The following is a 27,808-nucleotide window of genomic DNA, read 5'->3' as shown; positions in this document are numbered from 1 at the left end:
GGAAGCTTGCCAATTCTTGTGGTGCTTACAGCAGGATTCTTGCTTCCCCACTATGACATGGCTCTTTGTAAGCTTGATGTGGTTTCTAGTCTTGTGAGACTTAAAACTGAAAGACCAACCTGAACTTGTGGAACCACACAGCTCAAGTTTGCAAAGAGCCGTGTTGCAGCAGGAAAGCAGGAATTCCACTGTTTCTTCTGCAGCTGAAGCTAGTTGAGGGGAAAGAGACTGGGTGAAGACTGGGGGGAAGAGGTAGAGCCAGAATGACTGGTTGAAGGCTGGTGAGGGGACAACACACTGTCATATTTTGCCACTACATACGGCAAAATATGATGGTGCATGTTTTGGCCTTCCAAATGTTACAAAAACATAAACTTTCATCCCTGATAGAAAAAGGCTGCACAAGCCTGATCTAGATGCTATAAATCAATGATACAGCAGTTGATCCTAGAACCAACCAGAGGGGAAACTACTTTAGATCTAGTCTTTATACAAAACCCAGCGCAATGGATAATAGTTATGGGGCTGCTAAATCATATTGATCACAATGAAATCACAACTATCACTGGAAGGAAGATACTTAAAATAAAATAAAAAAAAACTATTGCTCTAGCACTTAATTTTAAAAAGGTTGGACAAGATGGCGTCCTGAGAGGGACTGCGTCTCGTGAGCTCCTACCCAGATATCCTTGTTCTTCTGAATCTTTTGTGTTTTACAGGGGGAAACAGCAAGTTTTCCCTGCCACACCTGCAGCGCCCATTCTGGGCCCCATGGATCGATTCACCACTCCATCTATGTTCTCTGGAGCGTTTGCCTCACCTGCAGTGGGAGTGTTGAGAGGGGAACTGCACCTCCACCCCGTTTGAGGCCGATGTCACCTTTAGCTTGGAAGAGCGTAGTTCGCTTCCAATGCTGGCATCTCTGGTTTTGAGCAGCGGCAGCTTCCAGAATCTTTAACAGTAGCCAAGGGCTATCTGGCCAACCTGAAGCATCGGGAGGGGCTGATGAAATAGAGACAGCCTGGAAAACTGAAGGTGAAAGACTCAGAGGGAATTTGGAAGCAGCTGTGACTACAGAGGGAGCGCATTCACGTCTACGGGCGGCATTCAGCAAGTCTTCTTCTCCACAAAAGCCTGCTGACATTACACTGAATACTTTGTGGGATGCAATGGCTAGGATGGAACTGCCTATCTTAAAAAAAACTCTTAATGGTTTCTCAACAATTTTCAGAGGATTATACTCGGATCTCTATATTGGAACAGAAAACTATTTTTGTTGAAAAAAGACTTTGGAATCTAAGATTAATGAACGGAATGATTTATTAATAAAAGATAATATTCAGCTACACTACAAGACAGAGAATTTGGATAATATCTCAAGATGTAAGACTTTACATTTATTTTCCAAAAGTTTCTGCTGAAGCTCCATGGATTACCTTTAAGAAATATTTGGTGGAAAATTTGAAAATTCCAGAAAATTCTTATCCACCGATATCTAAGATATGTTTTATTCCACCTTTTTCAAAGAAAGAAACAAATCAACCAGCAGATGCAGTTACTAACTCACATGATTTGTTAAATTTGACTCGGGTTACTGAAGCGAACATGACTGAAGTTAAACCTGCAACTTTGTGTGCTTTTTTATTAGACCCAGACCATGGGCTTTTCTTCCACCATCGTGATTCTACTTTTTTAGGTTGTAAAGTCTGGCCTTTTCCTGACATTGCAAGGGTAACCCAGAAACGTTGTCAGAAATGTTTGATCCTGAGGACGCGTGTATTACAGTTGGGTGCCCTCTTTTGGTTGAACTACCCATATAAATGTGTCATTAAGTATAATTCTGTTAAATATAATTTTTATGATCCTAGACAATTAAAAAACTTTTGGGATTCTAAGTTACCTGCTGTTGTCTCCTGTCCGCCTCCGGGTGGTTCTACTTCTACTCCATAAATCAATACTATTCAAATGTATTATTCCTGATATTAGCCTTGTTCCGGTTTAGCGGTGGACTTTAAGACAGAATAATTATTTCCTGTGTTACTCATCAAGCAAATTTATTGCCTTGTTAAAATGTCTATTTCTGTTACAAGCATATAAGTCTTGCAGGGCAAGTCATTCACTTGCTGCGTGGCCACTTCTTTAAGAAAAGGGAAACCTGACTTTTACCTGTTGTGGTAAAAAGAGGCCTTGGTGAGCGTCAACAACACATGCTGATGCAAGTGCAGGCCCCTTTTTGCCACAGGTACGTAAAAGGACCCCCAATAACTAAATAGAGAGAACATTTTGTAAGCTCAGATAAAACATACTCCATGCTTTGAAGGAAGGCCAAGCAATGGCCATGGTTTAATAGTGAGGTGAAAGAGGTGGTGAAATTCAAAAGAGAATCTTTCAGAAAATGGAAAGTAAATACTAATGAGGAAAACAGGGTTGAGCACAAGCACTATCAAGTCAGATGTACAAAGGTAATAAAGCAAGACAAGCAAAGAGAAACTTTGGAAAAAAAAATAGCTTGCTACAGCGCCAAAAACTAATACTAGAAACTTTTATGAATATATCCAAAGCAAAAAGTCCATGATGGAGTCAGTTGAACTACTGGGCAAACAAGTGGTAAAAGGAATACACAGGGAGGATAAGGTAATAGCAGAAAATAATTTTTTTTTGCCTTGCTCTTTGCTGAGTAAGATGTTGAGATCATGTCCAGATTGGAAACCTCAAATAACTTGGAGCACATCACTGTAAGTCTAGAATATGTAATGAATCAAATTGACATACTAGAGAGTAACACATCGCCAGAATAGAGTGGTATTTATCCCTAAGTCATAAAAGGGCTCAAACATGAAACTGCTAACCTATCACTAGCAATCTGTAACCCATCATTTAAAATAGCCATGATACCTAACTGGAGGGTAGCCAATATAATGCCAATTTTTAAAAAAGAACTCCAGGGGTGATCTGGAAAAATATAGACCAGTGAGCTTGACATTGGTGCCAGAGAAAATGGTTTAAGCTATATACTAAAACTTAAATACTGACCATTATAGATACAACTTAATGGGAATGGTCAACATGGGTTCGACAAAGGCAAATCTTGCCTTATCAAATCATTAGATAGTTTTTTGAAAGACGCAAAGAGGAGGATAAGAGTATGCTTGGCATTTTCTCTTAGGTCACTGTCATCTATGGTGCTTTCTAAACTGTTTCCAATTATCTGGAGAAAGAGACATCTTCCCTATCACAGTAAGCATCATTCACAAGTAAGAAACCTCATTCCAGTACTAGTGAAGCTAGAGGAATGGACCAATATTTGGCAACTAAGGTTTAATCCCAAAAAATGCAGGGTCATGCACTTGGGTCGCAAAACTCCGAGGGAACGGTACAGAATAGGGGGTGTAGTGCTTCAGTGTGCGAAGGAAGAGCGGGACTTAGGGGTGATTGTGTCTGACGACCTTAAAGCTTTCAAACAGATAGAAAAAGCGATGGCCAAAGCCAGAAGGATGCTTGGGTGCATAAAGAGAGGCATGACCAGCAGAAAAAAGGAGGGGTTAGTGCTAATTGGAGTAATGCGTGCAGTTCTGGAGACCGCACCTACGGAAAGATATAAACAGGATGGAGTCAGTCCAGAGGGCGACTACGAAATTAGTAAGCGGTCTTGAATGCAAAAATTATAGGGACAGGCTTATGAACCTCAACATGTATACACTGCAAGAGAGGAGACATGCTAGAAACATTTAAATATCTCAAGGGCATTTATGTACAGGAAGAGAGCCTTTTTCAAATGAAGGAGAACACTGGAATGAGGAGGCATATGACAAAGTTAAGAGGGAATAGGCTTAGGAGTAACCTAAGGAAGTATTATTTCACAGAAAGGGTGATGGAGGCGTGGAATGGCCTCCCGGTAGAGGTGGTGGAGTCGAGGACTGATCCAGAATTTAAAAATGCATGGGATAAGCATGTGGGATCGCTTAGGAACAGGAAGAATTAGGGGTTACAGAGGATGGGCAGACTGGATGGGTCATATGGCCTTTATCTGCCGTCATGTTTCTATGTTTCTATGTTCTAATACCTCTAAATTATGTTAATTCTACAGCACCATTGTATGTTAAAGAGGGCCTTGAATCAAATAGATTGAAAATTCTGCAGGAAACAAAACACATCTTAGAATCCCTCAGAATTCCATGTGTAAAGGGGAAAAGGATAGTGATAGGAATGTATTATCGACCACCTTGCCAGTATGAACAGACGGATGTAGAAATGTTATCAGAACTTAGGGAAGCTAACAAACTAAGCAACACAACGATAAAGGGCAATTTCATTTACCTCAATATTAGCTGGGTATGGAGGTAAAATTCCTTGAAAAAATCAAGGACTGCTTTATGGAGCAGCTGGTACAGGAGCCCACAAGAGAAGGAAAAATTCTAGACCTAGTTCTTAGTGGAGCGCATTATCTGGTGCAGGACGTAATGGTGCTGGGGCTAATTGATAACAGTGATCATAATATGATCAGATTTGGTATCCGCTTTGGAGTAAGTACAGACAAGAAATCTAATACATTAGCATTTTACTTTCAAAAAGAAGAGTATGATAAAATGAGAAGAATGGTGAAAAAAAATGAGATGCTGTTCAAAAATACCATCCTGGAAGCCCAGGTCATTTAAATATATTCCGTGTATTAAGAAACGAGGAAGGAAGACCAAACGACAGCCGGCATGGTTAAAAAGTGAGATGAAGGAAGCTATTAGAGCTAAAAGAAAATCCTTCAGAAAATGGAAGAAGGAACAGACTGAAAATAATATGGAACAGCATAAGGAATGTCAAGTCAAATGCAAAGCGTTGATAAGGAAGGCAAAGAAGGACTTTGAAAAAAAGATTGCATTGGAGGCAAAAACACATAGTAAAAATTTTTTTAGGGATATAAAAAGCAAGAAGCCGGCAAAAGAATCAATTGGACCGCTAGATGACGAAGGGGCAAAAGGGGCAATCAGGGAAGACAAAGCCATAGCGGAGAGATTAAATAAATTCTTTGCTTCGGTCTTCACGGAGAAAGATTTGGGATAGGTACTGGTGACAGAAATAGTATTCAAAGCTGACGAGTCAGACAAACTAATGAAATTTCTATAAACCTGGAGGATGTAATAGCTGGCTCAATTTGACAAACTGAAGAGTAGCAAATCTTCTGGACTGGATGTTATCCATTCCAGAGTATTGATAGAATTGAAAAATGAACTTGAGAACAATTGTTAGTAATCTAGCTTATTTTCGAAAGGGAAGGACGCCCATCTTTCGACACAAATCAGGAGATGGGCATCCTTCTCTCAGGGTCGCCCAAATCGGCATAATCGAAAGCTGATTTTGGGCGTCCCCAACTGCTTCCCGTTGCGGGGATGACCAAAGTTCCCGGGGCGTGTCAGAGGCGTAGCGAAGGAAGGACTGGGGCATGCGAGGGGCGTCCTCAAACGATAATGGAAAAAAGAAGGGCGTCCCTGATGAACACTTGGCTGACTTTACTTGGTCTTTTTTTTTTTTTTTTTTACAACCAAGCCACAAAAATGTGCCCTAAATGACCAGATGACCACTGGAGGGAATCGGGGATGACCTCCCCTGACTCCCCCAGTGGTCACTAACCACCTCCCACCTTGAAAAAAAACAACTTTAAAAACTTTTGCCTTTTTTTTTTTTTTTTTTTAAAGAGTATAGGTGAAGAACCTCCTTCGCTATGCCTCCGTCCCTGTGACGGCAGTTGAGGACGTCCTTCGCTATTTATTTATTTAGATTTTGCTCACACCTTTTTCAATAGTACCTGAAGGTGAGTTACATTCAAGTACACTGGATATTTCTATGCCTCCGTCCCTGCAACGGCAGTTGAAGACGTCCAAAATGTGAATGTTTGTGAGAAGAACGTCCATGCCTGGATGTTTCTGTGAAAAGGACGACCATGCCTGCCTCAGACACCCCCTTTATTTATTTGGATTTTGGATCACAGGTAGCAGCAATGGGATTTGAACCAGCCACCTCTGGATTGCAAGACCAGTGCTCTAACCACTAGGCCACTCCTCCACTCCATTCCCTTGAAATTTGGCCATTCCTGTGGGGGGGCAGTATGCAAGTCTCTGTGGGGGGGAGGTATGTGTGTGTCAGCGGAGGCATAACGAGGGTGTGGACGTCCTTCTTTCAAAGATTTTGGACGTCCTCAACTGCCCCCCCCCCACCCCACAGGGATGGTCAAATTTCAAGGGAGTGGAGTGGAGTGAAGGAGTGGCCTAGTGGTTAGAGCACTGGTCTTGCAATCCAGAGGAGGCTGGTTCAAATCCCACTGTTGCTAATTGTGATCCAAAATCCAAATAAATAAAGGGGATGTCAGAGGCATAGCAGGCATGGACATCCTTCTCACAGAAACATCCAAGCATGGACATCCTTCTCACAAACATCCACATTTTGCACGTCCTCAACTGCCATAGCAAAGGATGTCTTCAACTGCCGTCGTAGGGACAGAGGCCAGAGGCATATCAAAGGGCATCCTCAACTGCCGTTGCAGGGACGGAGGCATAGAAATATCCAGTGTACCTGAATGTAACTCACCTTGAGCTACTACTGAATACGGTGTGAGCAAAATCTAAAAATAAATAAATAAATAGCGGACGTCCTCAACTGCCGTCGCGGAGGCATAGCGAAGGACATCCTTCACCCATACTCTAAAAAAAAAAAAAAAAGACAAAAGTTTTTAAAGTTTTTTTCAGGGTGGGAGGTGGTTAGTGACCACTGCATGCCTTTTTCCATTCAGTTAGTGCATCAGTTAGTACACTGCAGTGCCCCTTAGGGTGCCCGGCTGGTGTCCTGGCATGTGAGGGGGTCCAGTGCACTATGAATACTGGCTCCTATTTATTTCCTCCCGAAGATTCACAAGTCGCTGACCGCTCCGCCTGGTCGGCCGATTGTGTCCGGTTGTGACTCCGTGTTGGAGCCACTTTCCGAGTATGTGGATCACTATATTAAACCATATGTAGAAGAAGCACAATCCTTTGTAAGGGACACGGCTCATTTGCTGGAAGTTCTTGATCAGATTAGTATCCCTATTACTAAACCAGTACTCTTAGCCACCTTAGATGTAGTGGCTTTGTATACGAATATTCCTCAGTCTGACGCGTTGGGGATTATAGGTAAATATCTATCCCCGTTGCGTTTATCATATGAGAAAATTCGGTTACTGAATCATATGAGTGAGCTTGTCGTCAAAAATAACTATTTTAGTTTTGAAGACATATATTACCATCAGATCAAGGGAGTGGCTATGGGCGCTACAGTCGTTCCGTCTATAGCTTGCCTCTATATGACCAACTTTGAAAATGAATATGTATATACTGCTCCTCTGATAGGTAAGGTTCTGGTATGGAAGCGTTATATTGACGACATCCTCATTATTTGGGACGGAACTGAGGAAGAATTCCAGCAATTTGTGTCGTTTCTCAATAGTGCGAATGCACATATGAGATTTACAGCTACTTGGCATCCTTCTGTTATCAGTTTTCTTGATGTAAGTATTACTTTACAGGAAGGAAAATTATGTACTTCTATTTACAGGAAAGAGACTGATAGCAATATGGTGCTCCACTACTCAAGTTTTCATCCCAGACACTTACGGGATAATATTCCTTCTGGCCAGCTTTTGCGATTAAAACGCATATGTACGGATAAAAAAGATTATAAAATACAAGCAGCAGCCATGTGCCAGCACTTTTATCAGCGCGGGTATCCTGATAAAGTTATCCGGAAGGCTTACAAGAGGGCCTCCAATGCGGAACGTCAATGGCTATTGCAATCAAAGGATCAAGATAATTCATATCCTCTGGTTTGTGTACTTCCTTTTTCGAATATGTCCAGTTCGATCCGACAACTAACATGTAAACATTGGCATGTACTTCAAGTACATACACCCTTGGTAGATCGCCCTTGTTTTGCTTATAAGAGAGGGCGTAATTTGGGTGAGATGTTATCAGGTCGGAGTCCGGATCGGCATGAACAACCGGGACATTTTAAATGTGGATCCTGCACATACTGTCAGCATGTTCATGAGGGTAACAAAATTAGTGTACCCAATAATAATCATCGCAACTTTTTCATGCATAGCAGGACTGACTGTAACTCAGCTGGAGTTGTGTACTGTATATGGTGTCCATGTGGACTTTGTTATATAGGGCACACGAAGAGGAAGATTAAAACACGCATTGGGGAACACATTAGTAATATTTGTACCTCTAAAAGGGAAGCTCCTCTGTGTGAGCATTGGAGTGAGTTTCATCATCAGATTACTGATTTGAAATATACAGTGATCCTTCAAATTAAGTTACTGAGGGGAGGAAATTTGAGTGATATTTTGATTAAAAAGGAACAACGATTTATTTATATGTGGGACACTGTTTACCCTCGTGGTTTAAATAGAGAGGTTGAATGGTTATGAAAAGTGGGGTCAGGTTTCCCTGTGTGTGATGGCCCCTTTAAATAAATCTGGGTGTTTCCAGCTACTTTGAGTCACTTTCTTTCTCTCGATTTCATTGGCTGCATGGGAACCAATGGGAAGGTCCCCTTAGGGTATTTGAACAGAGTGAGTTATTGGGCAGCTGTTTGTTGTGGAGAGCAAGGAGTGTTCCAGACATTTACCCGCTCAGGGCTAGTACCTGACATTGATGGTAACAATGAATTAGGTTTATGTAAGTAATTCAATTTAATTTAAGTTCTGAAATTGGAATGTGTATAAATATTTAATTATATTCTAGTACAGGGTGAAAATATTGTTTAGATTATTAATGCAAATTTATGTTTGTAGTTCCCTTTCTGAGGAAGATATTCGAAACTCAGCTTGAGTTAAAGGGAAAATTGAGATGGTGTTGAAGAGCATGAATGAACCTTTGATGGGATTTTAAATCACCTGCACGAGCACACTGGGTTCCTAAGGGAAGTGATTTCTTCTTTTTACATGTTCAGGTTCATTGAGTATGTATTTGTGGTATGTGTAAAATTTAGTGGTTATAACTAATTGTATGTGCTTTACAAGTGAATGTTACTTAGAACTGGGATTCACATTATATATTACAGTTACTTGCTTTGTGGTATAATAAGAACTAAAGGGTACATGTTTTCATTGTACAGCTGATTCAATGACATCTGGGTCTTAAAAGTTTGAAACATTGTTAACTGTAAGTTGCATTACATATAACAGTAGGTGTGTGCGCATACACTTTGAGGAGGTGGAACACAGGTTGTGCTATGATGGTTCCATCTAAACACTACCACATGTTCTCCTTGGGAATGCTATGGGTGTAATGGATATGGACTGAGCACAATTTAAATAATTTAATTAATTATATTAGTGGTTATGTGTGTGAATGGTTAGTTTAATTTATCCCAAGTATTTTTGGTGGAATATTTATATTTGAGGACTTGGGTAGTTTATCTGATTTATTCTTCCGTTTGAGTAGAGAGACTATTTGAACTTTACCATCGATTGGTTGTATATTTTTATGATAAGCAGCATAAAATCTATTTTACTGTTTTGGGATCTTGTCAGGTACTTGAAACCTGAATTGAAAGCTGTTGGAAACAGGATGCTAAGCTTGATGGACCTTGGTCTGTCCCAGTATGGCTACATTTATGTTCTTATGTACTCCCTTGTGACTTTACTAAATGGTCATTCCCTGCATTCTAAGCACCATTTGATTGGAGATCTCATTACTGATCATAAACTGGATATCTTATTTCTTTAATATTTTTATTAACAAGAGAAAGACACAACTATAACACAGTACAAACATCTTAAAGAAAGTACCATCCTGACATAAGATACCATAAGTGCTAACATGAAGTTCTGCCACAGGGCACAAACAAACCAATAAGATTGAGGTATATCCTATATAGCCAACACTAAGATAATCACTTGCATCATTTGTATCAGTTACTCTCTCTCTCCCTTGCTCTTTTTTCATTTTTATGAAAAATAAACCAATATAAACAAATAGAAAGCCCCCCCCCCCCAAAGGCTGAAGGACATTCCAAGCCGTCACATCCGGGCATCACTTGTGGGATAGCTGCGACAAATGTTCTTGGCACTTCTGTCACAGTTTACTACATGGGTGAGCAGGCCCCCTGGTAGGAGTGAAACCCCCTCCCCTCTCTCACTCTGCCATCTGCGTCATATGAGCATACTATTTAGTAAGGGGGGAGGAGTCCTGTCCACTCAGTGCTGCAGTATAACCTTTTTGGCCAGAACTAAAGCTAAAAGAATAAACTTACATTGATAGACATCCCCTGTGCTACCAACTCTGAGTCTGACCCCAGAAGCAGAATCCCATAAGACCACTCCATGGAAGCATCCAGAACCTCCTCCAAAAGATCAAACACTCCCCGCCAGAAGGCCTGTAGTGCGGGACACTCAAGAAAGTGATGCACTATGGTGCCTCTGTGTCTCAAACACTTAATACACTCCTCAGAATTCCACAGACCCATTGCCTTGCCCCTGAATCTAGTTAGGTATGTGTTGTGCAGTATTTTAAGTTGGATTTCATGGAGCCCCACATTAGGAGTTATCTTAAAAGCCAGCACAAAGCAGCGGGACAACTCCTGCACCGTCATCTCTACCCCCACTCCACTGGTTCGCCAACTTAGCGAAAAGGGGAGAGGGTCTCCATTTCCTACTTACTTGCTATCCCTATTCTATTCAGCAGACATCTGCAGAAAGACTGTGTCTAGAGGAGTAAAAGAAGGGAACCGCTTGTCAGTGTGTCTTACGGTATGGGGCTGCAAGTAAGAAAAGAAAAAGCTTTGCGGGAGTTTCCATGTATCCTAGCATAGAGAGAAAGATGGACATTGGCCCCCACTTGTAACCACCACTTGACCCACATACTGACAACCCTTTTGAGCCCATTCTTTAAAGAGAGATTTACCCTGCCCTGCAGGAAAACTCGGATTATTTTGAAGCTCCAGGAATGGTGATGAACCTGAGTCCCCCCCCCCCCCCCCCACCGTCCAGTACCACCACTAGTCCCACACTAGCTTGAGTGGCTGTAAAAGAAGCGACAATATCAGCCTGGACCCCCTTGCATGGAGAGCATTAAAGGCCAAGAAGGGGGAAGCAGCATTCTCCCAAACACTAGGGGGGGGGGGGAGCAAGGGCGTAGACTCCCATGTGTAGTTCATGGAACCATCAGAGAAGCACTGCCACATTATAGAGTCTAAGGTCTGGTAAGTTGACTCCCCCCCTCAGTTCTGTCACAAATAAGTTTGTTGTACCCAATTCATGCTCTGCACGCTCCCCATGTGAATGAAGAAATCATCTCCTTGTACCTGATTTCATCTTTACTAGTGACCCAAAGTGGCATCATTTGAAGGGTGTATACCATTTTAACTAAGGCCACTCGACCTAAGAATGAAATGGGGTACTCTTTTCAGCGGTGACAGAGAGTTCGAATTGCTTCCAGTTTCTCCCTGACATTTTTCTTGTACATGACTGCGAAATCTAAGTGGAGATAGACTCCTAAATACTTCATGAGTCCTGGCATCCATGCCAGAGAGAAATCAGGCCACTACGTACACGCACAGTTTGACAATAGTGCCTGTACTGCTCTGGATTTATAGCCTGCATCACTAACACAGACTACTCAATAATTACTGTGGATTCTTTTGGATTCATATTAGGTATTAGAGGTTCTAAATTCTACAATGATTAAGATATATACAATGATTAAATCATCTAATTAAAAGAAAGCTATAAGACAGATATATACATATTATACATACAACATCTTTGATCGGGAATTTCAGGCCCTTATCTCATCAGCCGGGAGGCCTGTTGCAGCGAAAGCCTGAAGTCTCTTTATGACCAGGAACAGTCTTTTCTGCACGATGCGTCCATCCACAGATGAGCCTCAGAGCTCTGCTGCAACAAGCTCCCCCTTTTTATTAAGCTAAAGCTTATTTTCAGAGCCAAGGAAAATTACAGAATGCTTGAGAATAGGTAAACAAGCCATACTGTGGGAATGTGGTCACATGTTTCCAAGTCCAGGTGGCCAATCTGAACTCGAAAACAAGCCCCATCGTCCCTTCACATAACAAATTAATTAGAGCTGTCCCTTATCTTCTATATTCCAACTTGTTTTCACACAAAGTTAAACAATCATTTTTTAACAGAATTACTTCTAATCAACAATACAGACCCCAAGTGCACTTGTTGGTCAAGGCAGATAGAGTTGAAAAGCAATCTCTAAAATCCTTTTTATTACAGTGCCATTGCCTCAGACTTTTCAAAGTAAGTCTTGAGACCCGAAAAAAAGTCCCAAATTTCTGAATGAGATCTACCAAAACAGGTATCCCCCTGGACGCCTGCCCCAGGTAAATTAACATGTCATCTGCAAAGAGGTTGATTTTATATTCATCTTTACCCACCGCAATACCTTGTACTTCCACAGATTGTCTAATCTTGCTAGCCAGGGGTTCTATCCATAAAACGAACAGCATAGGAGACAGGGGGCAACCCTGTATTGTTCCCCTCTCCATTGCAAATGTAGAGGTCAAATCACCATTGATCAAGATTTGTGCTAAGGCTTACTATACAAGGCCCGAACCCCATTTAAAAATTCTCCAAATATACCAAATTGTGGCAGGACCCAGAAAAGATGGTCCCACAATATTTTGTCAAACGCTTTTTCAGCATCCAAGCTAGCTAAAATGGCATCGCCCAGAAGCCTCCCCTTAGCGTGTATGGCACTAATAGCACATAATATAGTTGTAGAGGCATATCTACCTGGCACAAAACCTGATTGGTCCATATGGCCCAGAAAGGGGAGTACTTGTCCCAGGCTAGAGGTCATGATGCGCTTAACACGAGACTATCTCTACTTCAGGAAGCAGGTGAAACTTTGGCTCTTCAACCAGGCCTTTAATGAAAGCAGTAACTAACTTGTTAGTCTCACTCACACTCATAAGGAGTGACTCAGGCTGCATATATTGCAGCAGGACATGTTTATCCACTCCTACCCTAGCTGAGATAATATTTAACCATCTCTCTGACGTGCAACTTTCTTTAAATCAATCACCTTACTTTCCAACTCTTCCTACTTTCTTACCTATCTATATGTTACATCTTTGCTTTACCCTTCACTATAATTATAATGTTCTATTACGTATTGTGTTGACATTGTAAGTAGTATACCATGCCATACTTTGTATTGTTTTTGAATATTTTTACTGCTGTAATTGCCTATTGCTCATGTTTGATCTATTTCTTACTGTACACCACTTTGAGTGGATTCCTTTAAAAAGGCTGTAAATAAATCCTAGTAAATAAATAAAATAAAGTAAAATAAATAATGTCCTGATTTAGTAGTGAGATTGGGCGATAAGAGCCCAATTTCTCCTGGTCCCGTCTGGGTTTAGGTAACACTATTATAGAGGCATGTGTCAGCCGTCCCACCGACTAGCCAGGGGTACATAACGCATGGCACATGTTCCGGAAGGGCCCAGTAATGTAGTTCCCTAAAAGCTTGTAGTACTCAGGCCCCAGCCCGTCCGGCCCTAGAGCTTTTGCCAATCTGAGTTTCTTAATAGTAGTTTGGATTACCTTGCCTGATATAAGTGCATTCAGACTGTCCAGTTGTGCTTCTGATAATGGTGGGAGCTGGAGCCCTTGAAAGAATGCTTCATGCTGTCTCTGATCACATGTACCAGAATCGTACAAAGATTTGTAGAAGTCCACAAATGCTGCTTGGACCTCCCTCCTCCCTTGTTAACAACTGCCCTGATGTGGATCTGATACGCGTAATCACTTGCCTTGCGGGCCTACCTCGGACCATAGTGGCTAGAAGTCTATCTGCCTTATTCCCTCATCTATGAAGCTTATGTTTGTATAACTGTATATATCTCAGGGCCCGGCCCGTTGAATCAAAATATTGTTAATCCGGCCTTTGATTTCCTTAAAGGTTTCTCAAGCCCCTACCTCTCCGTGATTAATTGCAGCCCTAGCAGATTGGAGCAGGTTAAGTTGGGCAAGAAGTTCCCCATCTTGTTGCCTACGTGTGCGAGTTGTGTATTCTATAATCTTCCCTCTCATTACCACCTTCCCTGTCTCCCAATAGATGACTGGGTTTGTGTTACAGGGATCATTGTCTCCGAGATAATTTCCCCATTCCTCCACTAGGAATGCCCGAAACTCTGGGTCTAATGTAGGGTTCATACGCCACCCTGCAGCATTCCTGCTCTTCAAGAGTCGCAAATTCACCCATACCTCACTATGGTACAGCTCCCGCTTCAATTTCAGCAGAGGAGACTGCAGGGAAGAGGGGCGAAGACAGTAAAAGATAGTCTAACCTAGCCTGAACTTTATTCCCGATTGTCTGGGTGAAGCACTTTGCCATGTGTCTACTAGACCTAGTTCTTTCTGCAGAAAACCTATCCCCCTGTCCTCCAGCCCCTTGGGTCATTGCTTTGAGGGGTTACAATCCATAAGCAGATCTTCCGTAAGAAGCTTTTGATATGTCAGCAATTGACAGCAAATGTGCCATCCCCCGCATGGTGTCTTGAGGGCATCCAAATTAATTGCATGGCAGCACAGGTGTACCTTATGCAATTGGAGAGGCTCTAAATGGTGAACTGTGTCAAAATTGCTGTGTCCCCAAAACCAAATTGGCTGACCGACCACATGTTTGCTGCGGTGTTGCCTCTGCACAACTCTGGATCCATGCACCAAAAGCTTACAGCAATGCCCCATGACCTTGGGAACTATTCATTAGAAACCTGAGAGAAATAAGTAGAAGCCCCTTACCAATACTACTGCCATTTGAGCATCCTGAAGTCTTAAGAGCGTAGTGCTGGGTGTGTGCCGAGGTGGTAGGACCAGAGAAAGGATCCTGGACAGCAGGCAAGACTGATACTCCGTGGCCCAACAGGCCTTCGTGTCCTCCCCTCCTTTGACCACCATATACTGATATCAATAGTACATCAGGCACAATAGCCACCAATCATGTAATATCTGGGACCACACCCAACCCAAAGCAGCAAGGCCCATCTAATCACTCTCCCATTGCGGGACACATCAACCGCTGGAGTGTCATCTGTACCAACATGGTCATTCGTGTATGCGTACCGCAAAGGACAAAGAAGTACACCTCCTGCTGGGCTCAAAACTACTTCAGCAATATCACTGGCCAGTGGCCAAATCACAGGAAAGAGCTAGGGCAGTCGGCTTAGTCAGGGCACAGGAACAGCAAAGATGTGGCTGGATGGGCTGCACATGCCCCCCCCCCCCCCCCCTTTGAAAGAGTGCTACTTTCCACAATGCTCTGCATGAAGGGGACAAACAGTGTCTGGTGCTCCCACTGTACACCATGCGACCGGCCGCGACTGGTATACCATATCTGAGGAACTGGAGGCAGATTGTGGATGCAACAGTAACCGCCAAGCGGAAGACGAACGCAACAGTGCTAGGACTGAGGCTGCAAGCGACAACTCCCCCTGAATTTCCTGTTTCCTTCTGCATGGCAGCCGCGCACATACCAGGGCCCCACTGCTGCATGGAAACTGTCAGCACATGCGTGTAACCGCTCACTGTGCAAATAGTCCTGCCGATACCCGAGTGACTGCAAGGCATGCACCGTGGCCCCGCCACCATCCAGAAGAGACGTAAATATCAATGAAAGTGAGAAATTATTACCTTCTCTAATGGAGGGGAACTCAAGCCCATACACAAGTGGTATCATACAGGCTCGGAGGCACATAGACATCTGGAACTACTACTACTACTATTTAGCAGGAACGCGGCGGAAGGCCATTTGACCTGCAGACAACAACAGCCAGCCAGCCAAAGCACTGCTCCTATCCACGATGAACCTAAAATGTATGTAGAAGCCATGCAATATGCAGACAATCTAGAGTAGCTGCTGTAGCAGCCTGAGCCATTGGAGCAGCAGGCAGGAACTGGTGATTGCACCTTTGCAAACACCGTTCTTTACTGCTTTCAGTGGTCACCTTCTCTCTCTGCCTCCTAGACATCCTTATTGGCTACCTGCCTCCCGGCCCCTTGCTACCTCTCCCTTTTTCTGTCTCTGCCCTAACTTGCTTAACCCTATGAGTCCTTGTCTAACTCCCCCTCCCCCCTCTCTCCCCATACCTCTTCCTTCGACCGTGCTGAGCCGCCGCCCGTTTGTGCCTGTGACCACCTAAAGGTCTGGGTCACTCTCCTTTATTCACATTTAAAAGGATCAGTAGTGGAGTTTCCCAACAACCTGTAACTGAATTAGTACTGTTTAATATATTCATACATGATCTGAAGAAAGGAGTAACAAGTGAAGTGATCAAATCTGCGAATGTTATGCAATTATTCAAAGTTGTTAAAATGGCATAGGATTTTGATAATTTGCAAAAGGATCACGTGAGGCTAGGTGACTGGGTATCTAAATGGCAGATTAAAATTTAATGTGCAGAGAGATGCACAAAGGAAAAAATAATCAACTACAAAATGCTGGGTTCTGAATTAGAAGTCATCACTAAAAAAAAAAATAATTGGAAGTTATTGTGGACAACATATAGAAATGTTCAGCTCAGTGTGCCATGGATGCTACAAAAGCAAATAGAATGTTAGGGACTATTCAAATAGGAATGGAGAACAAAGCTGAAATATCATTATGACACTATATAGGGCCCATGGTGGGAAACTTGAGGTTCAGATAAGAATGACAAAAATGATAAAGGAGATATCACTCTCCCTTTCGAAGTAAGATTAAACTGGTTAAGCTCTTCAGCTTGGGGGAAAGACAACTAAGAGGAGCTATAAGAGAAGGTTATTAAATCAAGACTTGGTTAGAACGGTTAAACAGGGAATTGTTGTTTAACCTTTCAAACTACACAAGAATAAGAGGACACTCTATTGAAAATAATGACCACTAAAACTGAAAACAAACAGAACATTTTTATTCATGCAGCACATAAACTGTGGAATACTGATGAATGATGTGATCAAGGCAACTAACATGGCAGGATTAAAATGAGGTTCAGACAAATTCCAGGAAAAAACTTCCATTAAAATTTTTTTAGCCAAGACAACTTTGGAAAGCTAGTGCTAATCGCTGGAAATGAGCTATGGGAAATAGATCTACTTTTTCAGATCGGCTAGGTACTTGTGGCCTGAATTGCTGACAATCAACAGACCACAGACAGGATGGTAGGCTTGATGGACCATGGCTTGATCAAACCTTGGCTTTTCTTATGTTCTTGATTTGTGCCGAGTTCTGGCTGATTACTCAGCAGCTAAAGTTTCTTATTGGTTTTCTTTCTTGATTGGAAAATGGAAACATAAGGAGAAGATTAAAACCTACCCGATAGGATGTCTTCCTTGGCTATATTACAGAAGACACTGGACAGTTTTGCACAATAAAAGGTTGGTGAAATGCCCATGTCTGCTGCTAGAATGTGTGTGAAGGACTTTGATGTTTCTTTGAGCACCCCATATGAGAATCCCTCTCCTGTTCTGGCCCAAGAAAGAAGCAGCACTTTCGTAGATTTGCAGTTGCAACTGGATGACCTCTATAACAATTCTACAAGGTCAGAATACAGAGAGTGAATAAAGTTCTCTTGAGAAAGGTGTAAGGAATCATCAGTGTCATGGGGTCAGCTTACCCCAGGCAGCTGTGTGAGAATGTAAGCCTATTACTAACTGTTTTTTGAACTCTGTTCAAAATTTGTCATGCAACAGTGTTCGTTCTTGAATATAAAGCAAGAACTGAAAACAGAGAAAGAACATTCTATGGCTGAAATTTTAAAATGTGGCCATTGTTCAGAATAGTTTAGACACTCAGTACAAACTGGAACAATCAAACTTTTCTAGACATCTACTGTTCTTGAATTACAATGTCTTCATGATAATACATCACATCAGAGCAGTTTTACAGTTCTAAGTATTCAAATTCATATAGGGAAGTTAAAGAAACAAAGAAAAATAAACTTATATGGGTGCCATTCACAGGTAGGCCAGAACCCCAACCATTACATACTAAAAGGTTTTCTAAGTTTCAGCTAACTTCAGCACTGATTTCCTCAATTATCAGGGCCAATAAGAGTTGGCTCCACATAAATGTTAGGTGCACTGACACTGGGTTAAACTAATATTCTATACTATAGAATTAGGCTCTCACGTGTGGCATTGGGCATCTAAATTAAGGTGCCTACTTATGAAATTGCCCATTTGGTCCTCAAAACATGCAGCTAAAAAAAAAAAACCATACAGACAAGCATATACCTTATTAAAAAAAATACCATACATGAGAACAATTTTAAAGATACTTACCCTACTATTTGATTAAAATACTTCCTGTAGCCATCTAAAGTTTCATGCTGCAACAAAAGAATATAATTTTAGAATAAATAGCATATTTAAAACCTCTTTGTCATTTGATTTGGCGTATGGGAGTGTCATTTCATATGTATGTGGATGTCAATGTTGTTTGTCCCATGTATCTTAATACCTCTAGCATACCTAGGGTGGGGCGGTGATGGTGGTCCTACCTGGGTGCCACCAGCGAGGGGGTGTGCAGAATAGATGCGCTTTGTCGGCTCTGCTGGTCCCCTGCCCCAGAACAGGAAGTTGATGTCTGAAGGGGTAGGGGACCAGCAGAGCTGATAGTGCACACCTGCACATCCCCATTCTTTGGAGGAGAGAGGGTGTGCGCTGCCTGGGGGAGTGCATATGCTTTGCCCCGAGTGCCATATAAAGTAGGTATTCCACTACTTAATATTGTAGCTTTTACTACTGTCTGCACAAATGAAGATAATTGCTTATAGGCTTGGCTCTAATGGACTGAAGTTAAATCTGAAAAAGAGAGAATTGCTGGGACTGTGTCAAAATTCATCACTAAGCATGTGAATGGAAAATATGCTTCCAATACAGAAAGATGAAATTAAATGTTTGATACTTAGGAACATTACTCATCTGGCTTGAGCCCACATATAAGGCATATGACAAAGAATATGTTTTATAAATTCCAATCCCTTTGTAAGCTGAAGCCAAATTTAGCCTTGTGTGATTTCTACATGTTTACAATTAGTGTTGTCCCTGATTGACTACTGCAGTTGAGTACATTTAGGCCTGCTACCATCATCAGTAAAGGCCCTTTACAACTAGCTCTGAATATGGCTTGTCTGCCTTCTGAGAGGAGTCAAAATGCAAAACCATCTCTTTCCTGTGCTGGCAGAACTTCGTTGGCTCCTGATCCTTTGGTGAGCTAAATTTAAATCTCTATCCTTGGTATTTTCTTTTTAAGGCTTTATGTGGTTTGTCTTTCCCCACAATTGAAGTTCCCACTGGCACACTACTCTGTATCCAGAGTTCTATGTTCTCAGAACATGATCTAAGAAATATGCCCACTGTTAAAGCTGCCTAGAAGTCAGAATTGTGCTCTGTTCATTACTGGTCCCACTGCCTTCTCATATTCATCTTCAAAGGAATTTAATGAAATTTCAAAGAGGCTTAAAATAAGAGGTGTAGCTATCACTGATCAAGCCCGAATAAAGCCTGGCGTGCCCACTGGTAGAGCTAGCAAAAAAAAATTTTTTTTGAGGAAGGTGGCAAAGCTGGGAGCTAAGCATGGCCCATATTTATTTACTTGTAACAATGCTGCTGTCACACTGCTTCCCAATCGTAGTCTTCATCATCCTCCTACCCTCCTCATACATCCAGACAGCTATAAAGTGCTTGGGCTGCCGTCACACAACAACAGCCATGATTACACAGCTGATATGGGAGACTTTGGCCCTGTGGCAGCCCAAAATGAAGTACTCAAGTGCTTTATTAATTACCTACCACATGGGGGAGAGAGATGAATACCAGTATTAGGTGGTGGCACAGCAGCAGCACTACCAGAAGTAAGTGTAATGTGTGCTGTGCAGGACCACCTCAAGAGATTGATGCATCCCGTTCCCACAGACATCTTACTCACAGCAGACATAAACCATACACCCCTACTGTCTCAGGTACCTCCCTACCTATACCATATATTCTTCCCCCCGCCCCCCACCCAATGCACACTCCTACTACTCGATATCCACCCATACACATCATACCCAAATGCCCCTGAATTTCCACACATACTACCAATTCCCATTCCCTCCTAGTCCCTGACTACAGCTCTGAAGGTAATTCCTCAACCCTTCCCTCCCCCTGGATCCCCACTACTTTGGGAGGGATGTTATAATAGGGGCCCATCTTAAATTTTCTACCTGGGGCCAGTGGTGTGCTGGAGCCGGCTCGCACCGGCTCATAAGAGCACCTAACCCTTACCGTTCAGTGAATCCAGACTGCCCCAATTTGACTGCCCCTATCAGACCGACCGTTCACTTGTCTATTAGATTGTAAGCTCTTTGAGCAGGGACTGTCTCTCTTTGTTAAATTGTACAGCGCTGCGTAACCTTAGTAGCGCTCTAGAAATGTTAAGTAGTAGTAGTAGTAGTTGTTAAATTTTTTAAGATCTTGCGAGCCTGTTGTTCTGCAGGGCGGGCCAGCTCCAGTAAATGAGGTAAGCATGGCAGGAGGGCGCCATAAGCCAAGCTTACCCCATTTACCTCACCTCCCACCACTGCCCTCGTTTGCCTGCGCCGCCCTGGGGGGGGGGGGGAGTTAAATCGTTTTTATTACCTCCATCGAAGCAGCCACGTCATTGAAAACCCTGCCCGTCTCTAGCCTTCCCTTCGTGAGTTTGTTCCCTCAGAGTCCCACCTTCTGACGTCATTTCCTCTTCCCGGACACGGACAGAGGTAATAAAAAAGATTTAAACCAACTGTGGCAGGAAGAAAAAGGGGGATGTTGGGGGGAGAAGAGGGCGCGTAGGTAGATATGAATGGGAGGGGAGGATGGGGGCGAAGGGGAATCGCTGGACATGGATGGGAGCAGGAGGGGAGGGCAGGGGAGAGAAGAGAATCGCTGGACATGGATGGGAGCAGGAGGGGAGGGCAGGGGAGAGAAGAGAATCGCTTGGTATGGATGGCTGGAGGGGGGCAGGGGAGAGAAGAGAATCGCTTGGTATGGATGGCTGGAGGGGGGCAGGGGAGAGAAGAGAATCGCTTGGTATGGATGGCTGGAGGGGGGCAGGGGAGAGGAGAGAATCGCCTGGTATGGATGGCTGGAGGGAGGGCAAGGGAGAGGAGAGTTGCTGGACATGGGTGGATGGAGGGAAGGGGAGAGGAGAGTTGCTGGACATGGGTGGATGGAGGGAAGGGGAGAGGAGAGTTGCTGGACATGGGTGGATGGAGGGAAGGGGAGAGGAGAGGAGAGTTGCTGGACATGGGTGGATGGAGGGAAGGGGAGAGGAGAGGGGAGTTGCTGGACATGGGTGGATGGAGGGAAGGGGAGAGGAGAGTTGCTGGAGATGGATGGAGGAGAGGGAAGGGAGGGAGAAGAAATGCTGGACATGGATGGAGGGAAGGGAAGAGTGAGGAAGGAGATGAGGGAAAAGGAAGAGAGGAGAAAAACTGCACATGGATGAAGAAAATAGGTAGAAGCTGAATTCACTGGACAGTCAAGCCTGCGGAGGACCCAGCTTTTACTTACGGATGTAGGGCAAGAAATGAATAAGAAAGGCAGAAAGTAAAAAAATAAATGGAAAGGAAGCCCTGGAAACGGAGTTAAGAGGATAGATAGCAGCAGAATCAGATACTGGGCCAGCATGATCAGAAAAACAATGTTACCAGACAACAAAGATAGAAAAAAATCATTTTATTTTCATTATAGTGTTTGGAATATGTCCACTTTGAGAATCAGGTGCTCAGCATTAAAAGTTTATATTTATTTACTTATTTATGGCATTTTATCCCACATTAAACATGAACTAGATTGGAAATTGGGATCATTTAATTTTTTTTTCCTGGAGAGAGTAATGCATTGCCCCCCCCCCCCTCAGGTTCTCTCCCCGGCTATAGCCAGCTCTGCAATTTGGGGGGGGGGGGGGCGCAGAGGTGGACTGGGGAGAGAGCCTGTTGTTAAACCTTTACCAGCACACCACTGCCTGGGGCCCATTCAATCCTAGTTATGCCACTGAGAATAACTCACACCTAGAGTTCCTAATGTGAACCACTGTGTTACTGCACACTAATCCCATTAAATTATTTATGGGAAACTAAGTCCTATGGTATTATAATGGGACCTACAGTAAATTAGCATGTGTTAACGTAGTAGTGTATGTTACTAACTCTACTTCTCAATCAGCTATAGTCTGAAAGACTATTAGGTAATAATGTATGTCTTTTTTATTCTGATGATACCTTAGCTCTCGGTGTTTGCTGGAATCCACCAAAAACTTAAGACTGGCAGAATAAAATGTTTTAAATTAATGAAATGTGAAAGAACTTTGAGAGGCAGCTCAGGTTTACTAGGAGGAGATTAATCAGATATATATGACACATTTTCTACTGGATGAAGGGTGTGCACGGAAAATGATGTACTTGGATTACAGATTTTGATAGTGCCCCACTGAGGCAGCTCATAAACAAAGAAGCCTGGAAGAAGCTTTGAGGGTGGTGGACTGGATTAGAAACTGATTTGAGTGACAGTCAGAAGAAGTGATAAATGTAATTCACTATTAAGAGAGAAAGGCAATTAGTGGGTGCTTTATGCCTTGGTCTTGGGACTGAATCTATTCAATTATATTTTGTATTATTTTGATTTGTCATTATGTGATTTGCAGTGCTTATCATGTAACTTTTGCTAACAATGTAATCCACAACATATAAAGTGGAACATTAAACTGAACAAATAAATATCTCTGTGAGTGATACAACAGAGGGGGAAAAAGCAAAAAGCAATCAGACAAAGATCTGCAACACGTAGTTTAGTGCTTGGAAAATTCAGTACAAAAAAAAAAAGGCTTGCATTTGTTGTGAAGAGAACTGAAGAACTAGAACACATTGGGAACTGAAGGGTAGACCCACACTGACCAGGAGGGAGACCTTGGGATGACAGTGTCCGATTATCTCAAGGTGGTGAATAAAGCTAGAAGATGCTGAGGTATGTAAACAGTAAAGGGTCAAGGAACTGATCTGGTCTACCTTTCTGTGGTACAATCAAAGCAATTTTACATGTATTATATGCAGGTACTATCTCTGCCCCTAGTGGGCTCACAATCTAAGTTTATTTGTACCTCAGGCAATGAAGGGTTAAGTGACTTTCCCAGGGTCACAAACAGGGCCGCTGAGAGACTGAGTCGGGCACGGGGCAAGGCCTCCCATGGGGCCGCCGCCGCCCCCCCCCCCAAATCGCTACCACTGTCACCTCCCTCTCCTGCTCTCAGGCCGCTAGCGCCGCAGTCCCCAGTCTCCACCCACCCCCAGCCCCGTCGACAGCCCCCCTCCGTCCGCCACCGGGCCCCCTGCATTGAAATTGTCAGCGGCGCCTCACCTCCATGTGAAAGCGGCAAATTGCTTCCCTTTGGGCCCTCCCTCACTATGCCCCGCCCTCGCGGAAACAGGAAGCTACATCAGACAAGGGTGGGACACAGTGAGGGAAGGCCCGAAGGTAGGCAATCTGCACTTTCACACGGAGGTGAGGCGCTGCCGATTTGAATGAAGGGGGCCTGGTGGCAGACAGAGGGGGGCTGTCGATGAAGCTGAGGGCAGGCAGGTGAGACCGGGGACTGCAGCGCCGGTGGCCTGGGAACAAGAGAAGGAGAGAGGCCCGGGCCCATGGAATTTTGTCCCCCCTGCCCCCCCCCCCCCACTCGGCGGCCCTGATCACAACAGCTGTAGTGGGAATCAAGCCAGGTTGCTCAGGTTCTCAGCCCACTGCACTAATCATTAGGCTTCTCCTCCACACCTAAATATTGGAAGAGGCATAGCCAAAAGGTTAAAAACAAAAAATGACAATGTCGCACTATCACTAGCAATCCTGCATTCCATTTAGGCAATATATCTCAGAATGACTGAGAGAAGCTAAAGGAACTTCAGAAATAGAGAACCAAATTGTGTGGGGTCTTTTTTTTTTTTGGGGGGGGGGGGGGTTGGAGAGGGAGAAATGATAGATATATGTACAGTGGGGGAAATAAGTATTTGATCCCTTGCTGATTTTGTAAGTTTGCCCACTGACAAAGACATGAGCAGCCCATAATTGAAGGGTAGGTTATTGGTAACAGTGAGAGATAGCACATCACAAATTAAATCCGGAAAATCACATTGTGGAAAGTATATGAATTTATTTGCATTCTGCAGAGGGAAATAAGTATTTAATCCCTCTGGCAAACAAGACCTAATACTTGGTGGCAAAACCCTTGTTGGCAAGCACAGCGGTCAGACGTCTTCTGTAGTTGATGATGAGGTTTGCACACATGTCAGGAGGAATTTTGGTCCACTCCTCTTTGCAGATCATCTCTAAATCATTAAGAGTTCTGGGCTGTCGCTTGGCAACTCGCATCTTCAGCTCCCTCCATAAGTTTTCAATGGGATTAAGGTCTGGTGACTGGCTAGGCCTCTCCATGACCCTAATGTGCTTCTTCCTGAGCCACTCCTTTGTTGCCTTGGCTGTATGTTTTGGGTCATTGTCGTGCTGGAAGACCCAGCCACGACCCATTTTTAAGGCCCTGGCGGAGGGAAGGAGGTTGTCACTCAGAATTGTACGGTACATGGCCCCATCCATTCTCCCATTGATGCGGTGAAGTAGTCCTGTGCCCTTAGCAGAGAAACACCCCCAAAACATAACATTTCCACCTCCATGCTTGACAGTGGGGACGGTGTTCTTTGGGTCATAGGCAGCATTTCTCTTCCTCCAAACACGGCGAGTTGAGTTCATGCCAAAGAGCTCAATTTTTGTCTCATCTGACCACAGCACCTTCTCCCAATCACTCTCGGCATCATCCAGGTGTTCACTGGCAAACTTCAGACGGGCCGTCACATGTGCCTTCCGGAGCAGGGGGACCTTGCGGGCACTGCAGGATTGCAATCCGTTATGTCGTAATGTGTTACTAATGGTTTTCGTGGTGACAGTGGTCCCAGCTGCCTTGAGATCATTGACAAGTTCCCCCCTTGTAGTTGTAGGCTGATTTCTAACCTTCCTCATGATCAAGGATACCCCACGAGGTGAGATTTTGCGTGGAGCCCCAGATCTTTGTCGATTGACAGTCATTTTGTACTTCTTCCATTTTCTTACTATGGCACCAACAGTTGTCTCCTTCTCGCCCAGCGTCTTACTGATGGTTTTGTAGCCCATTCCAGCCTTGTGCAGGTGTATGATCTTGTCCCTGACATCCTTAGACAGCTCCTTGCTCTTGGCCATTTTGTAGAGGTTAGAGTCTGACTGATTCACTGAGTCTGTGGACAGGTGTCTTTCATACAGGTGACCATTGCCGACAGCTGTCTGTCATGCAGGTAACGAGTTGATTTGGAGCATCTACCTGGTCTGTAGGGGCCAGATCTCTTACTGGTTGGTGGGGAATCAAATACTTATTTCCCTCTGCAGAATGCAAATAAATTCATATACTTTCCACAATGTGATTTTCCGGATTTAATTTGTGATGTGCTATCTCTCACTGTTACCAATAACCTACCCTTCAATTATGGGCTGCTCATGTCTTTGTCAGTGGGCAAACTTACAAAATCAGCAAGGGATCAAATACTTATTTCCCCCACTGTAAATACCTTAAAGTTATTAATGCACTAGAGGCAAATCTGAAGCCAGAAAGCCAGCTGTAGATGTCACAATGTCAAGCTCTAAGGTAGCAGCACTGGGACATATTAAGATTTTTTTTTTTTTCAGAATACAAAAGCATTATGGATGTTTGGCCATTCCAGAAGTGTTGGAGGACAAAGAAATATAATTTTAAAAAAAGACCCAGAGATAAATGAGTATACATAATAGCAAGAGGATGGAAATGAGGCACATTGGGATAACCTGCATGGATCAGCAATTTCAACTCTGAACAGTGTGATGCAATTGCATCAGAGTTCCAAGAAAATAAAAAAAGGCCAATGCTGACGTCTGGGCACACATCAGACAGATATGAGAAGACACCAGAGACATTAGGAGGAAAACGCTGCAAGAGGGATGTTGACAATGTGTTGCATTTTAGTAATTTTTATGCATATCCACTAAAACAGAATGAACAAATTGGGGAGACCAGATGGGCATCTTGGTTGTTATCTGCCATTATTTACTAAACTATGAAGTTTTTTTTTTCCCATGGACATGAAAATGTGCTTCATGAGCATGGATGACCATAAAGAAGGCAAATTTACAAAGTGAGGCATATTTTCAAAGCACTTTGGGAGGCTACGTTCCATAGGTTTCTATGGAACTTTGGGAGGCTAAGTGCTTTGAAAATGAGCCTGAATGTAACATAATAATCTGTGTAACTTTGTAAGTCTATGTGCTTTGAAATGAGCTTCCATGTGACTCCTTGTGACTGTGGGCAATTCACTTAACCCTCCATTGCCCCAGGTACAAAATAAGTACCTGTATATATGTAAACCGCTTTGAATGTAGTTGCAAAATACCACAAAAAGGCAGCATATCAAGTCCCATTTCCCTTCCCTATATTTTTGTTCTTTTGAATCTATAAATATATGGCCACGCATTTTTTTAGATTAACTTAAAAAGCATAACTTTATAACTTAAAAAGCATAACTTTAGTGCCAATGACACATCTTTTGTGATGTTTTTTTTCTTTTCAACCATTGCTACAAAGGGGATTATACATACAGATATATCTTTACAATGTGGCCCTAACTGAGCAGGGAAACTAAGTGAGATCTATGTGCAGTTTATAACACCCATAAATGACTGGCGCAGGGTCAAATGATGAGTGGAAAAATCTCAGGTTTCGTAGCTCTCATCATTAAACTGCAATACCAGTCTTTAATTTTCCTACCATAGATATTTCATTGTACACCTACATTTTAAGGAACCTTTTTAAAGGCCCCTTAAAGGTTAAACACTAACACACATTTAACGTGAGAAAAAAGGCTTACCGCAAAATGCAGGAGGGGGCCATATAATGAGCAGGGAAGCATTATATGGTTAGCACATTTGCTTTAGTTAACAGAGTTAACACAGGAACACAGTTAACTTTTTTCAGGTAGCACATGCCAGTGGCGTAGCCACAGGTGGGCCTACTTTGGACTCAGGCCCACCCAAAATTGTTGCACACTTGCTGTGGCTGGTGGGGATCTCCAAACCTTGCCAGATGAAGATTTTCTCTCTTTGGGCAGCCAGAGCTCTTCCAAATGTCAGCCAGTAGCGCTTGCCTTGAGCTGACACTGAGACCAGCCCTTCTGCACATGCAAAAGCACTGAGCATGCACGGTCTGCCGGCAGCAGCATTAGTTTGAGGCAAGTGCTGCCTGCTGCCATTTGGAAGAGTGCTGGCTGCTCAAGGAGGATGAGGAAATCTTCAGCTGGCAGGGTTTGGTTGATCTCTGTCAGCTCAAGGATTTAATATTTGGGGTTTGTGGGCAGGGAGGGGTGGAGAGAGGAGCAAACCAGAAGAGGACTGTGGGGGGGGGAGGGGGAATTCCATGCCCACCCACCTTTGGCTCAGGCCCACCCAAAATTGACCATCTGGCTACGCCCCTGGATGCTAATGCAAGCATTTCTTAACACAGTTTAGTAAAAAGGCCCCTACATTTTTTAAGTAATTGCATGCTTTAACAATCAAGAGACAAAATTCATTCAGAAATGATCTTTTCTAGATGAGGACAAAAAGTTAAAATGTTAAATTATTATTATTGTTAAATGTTAACATTATAACTTAGCAACTATTTTAAATTAGAGGAACAAAGATTTGTTTAAATATACTTCTCAAGTC

General features: G+C 43.1%; 1 protein-coding gene across 5 annotated transcripts in view; it reads right to left on the bottom strand.

The window, feature by feature from the left end:
* The window catches only part of EXOC6B (exocyst complex component 6B), a 1,013,473-nt gene that overhangs the window by 512,456 nt on the left and 473,209 nt on the right, over window positions 1-27,808 (bottom strand). For all 5 annotated transcript variants that reach the window (XM_030190960.1, XM_030190961.1, XM_030190962.1 and 2 more), the window contains exon 10: window positions 18,320-18,366. In XM_030190960.1, coding sequence (XP_030046820.1) covers window positions 18,320-18,366 — 47 coding nt within the window. The remainder of the gene's footprint in view (window positions 1-18,319; window positions 18,367-27,808) is intronic.

Source organism: Microcaecilia unicolor, chromosome 2 (genome assembly GCF_901765095.1).
Source record: "Microcaecilia unicolor chromosome 2, aMicUni1.1, whole genome shotgun sequence".
Lineage (NCBI taxonomy): Eukaryota > Metazoa > Chordata > Amphibia > Gymnophiona > Siphonopidae > Microcaecilia > Microcaecilia unicolor.
Note: the sequence above shows the minus strand (reverse complement) of the source record. Positions and strands in the feature narration are given on the sequence as shown.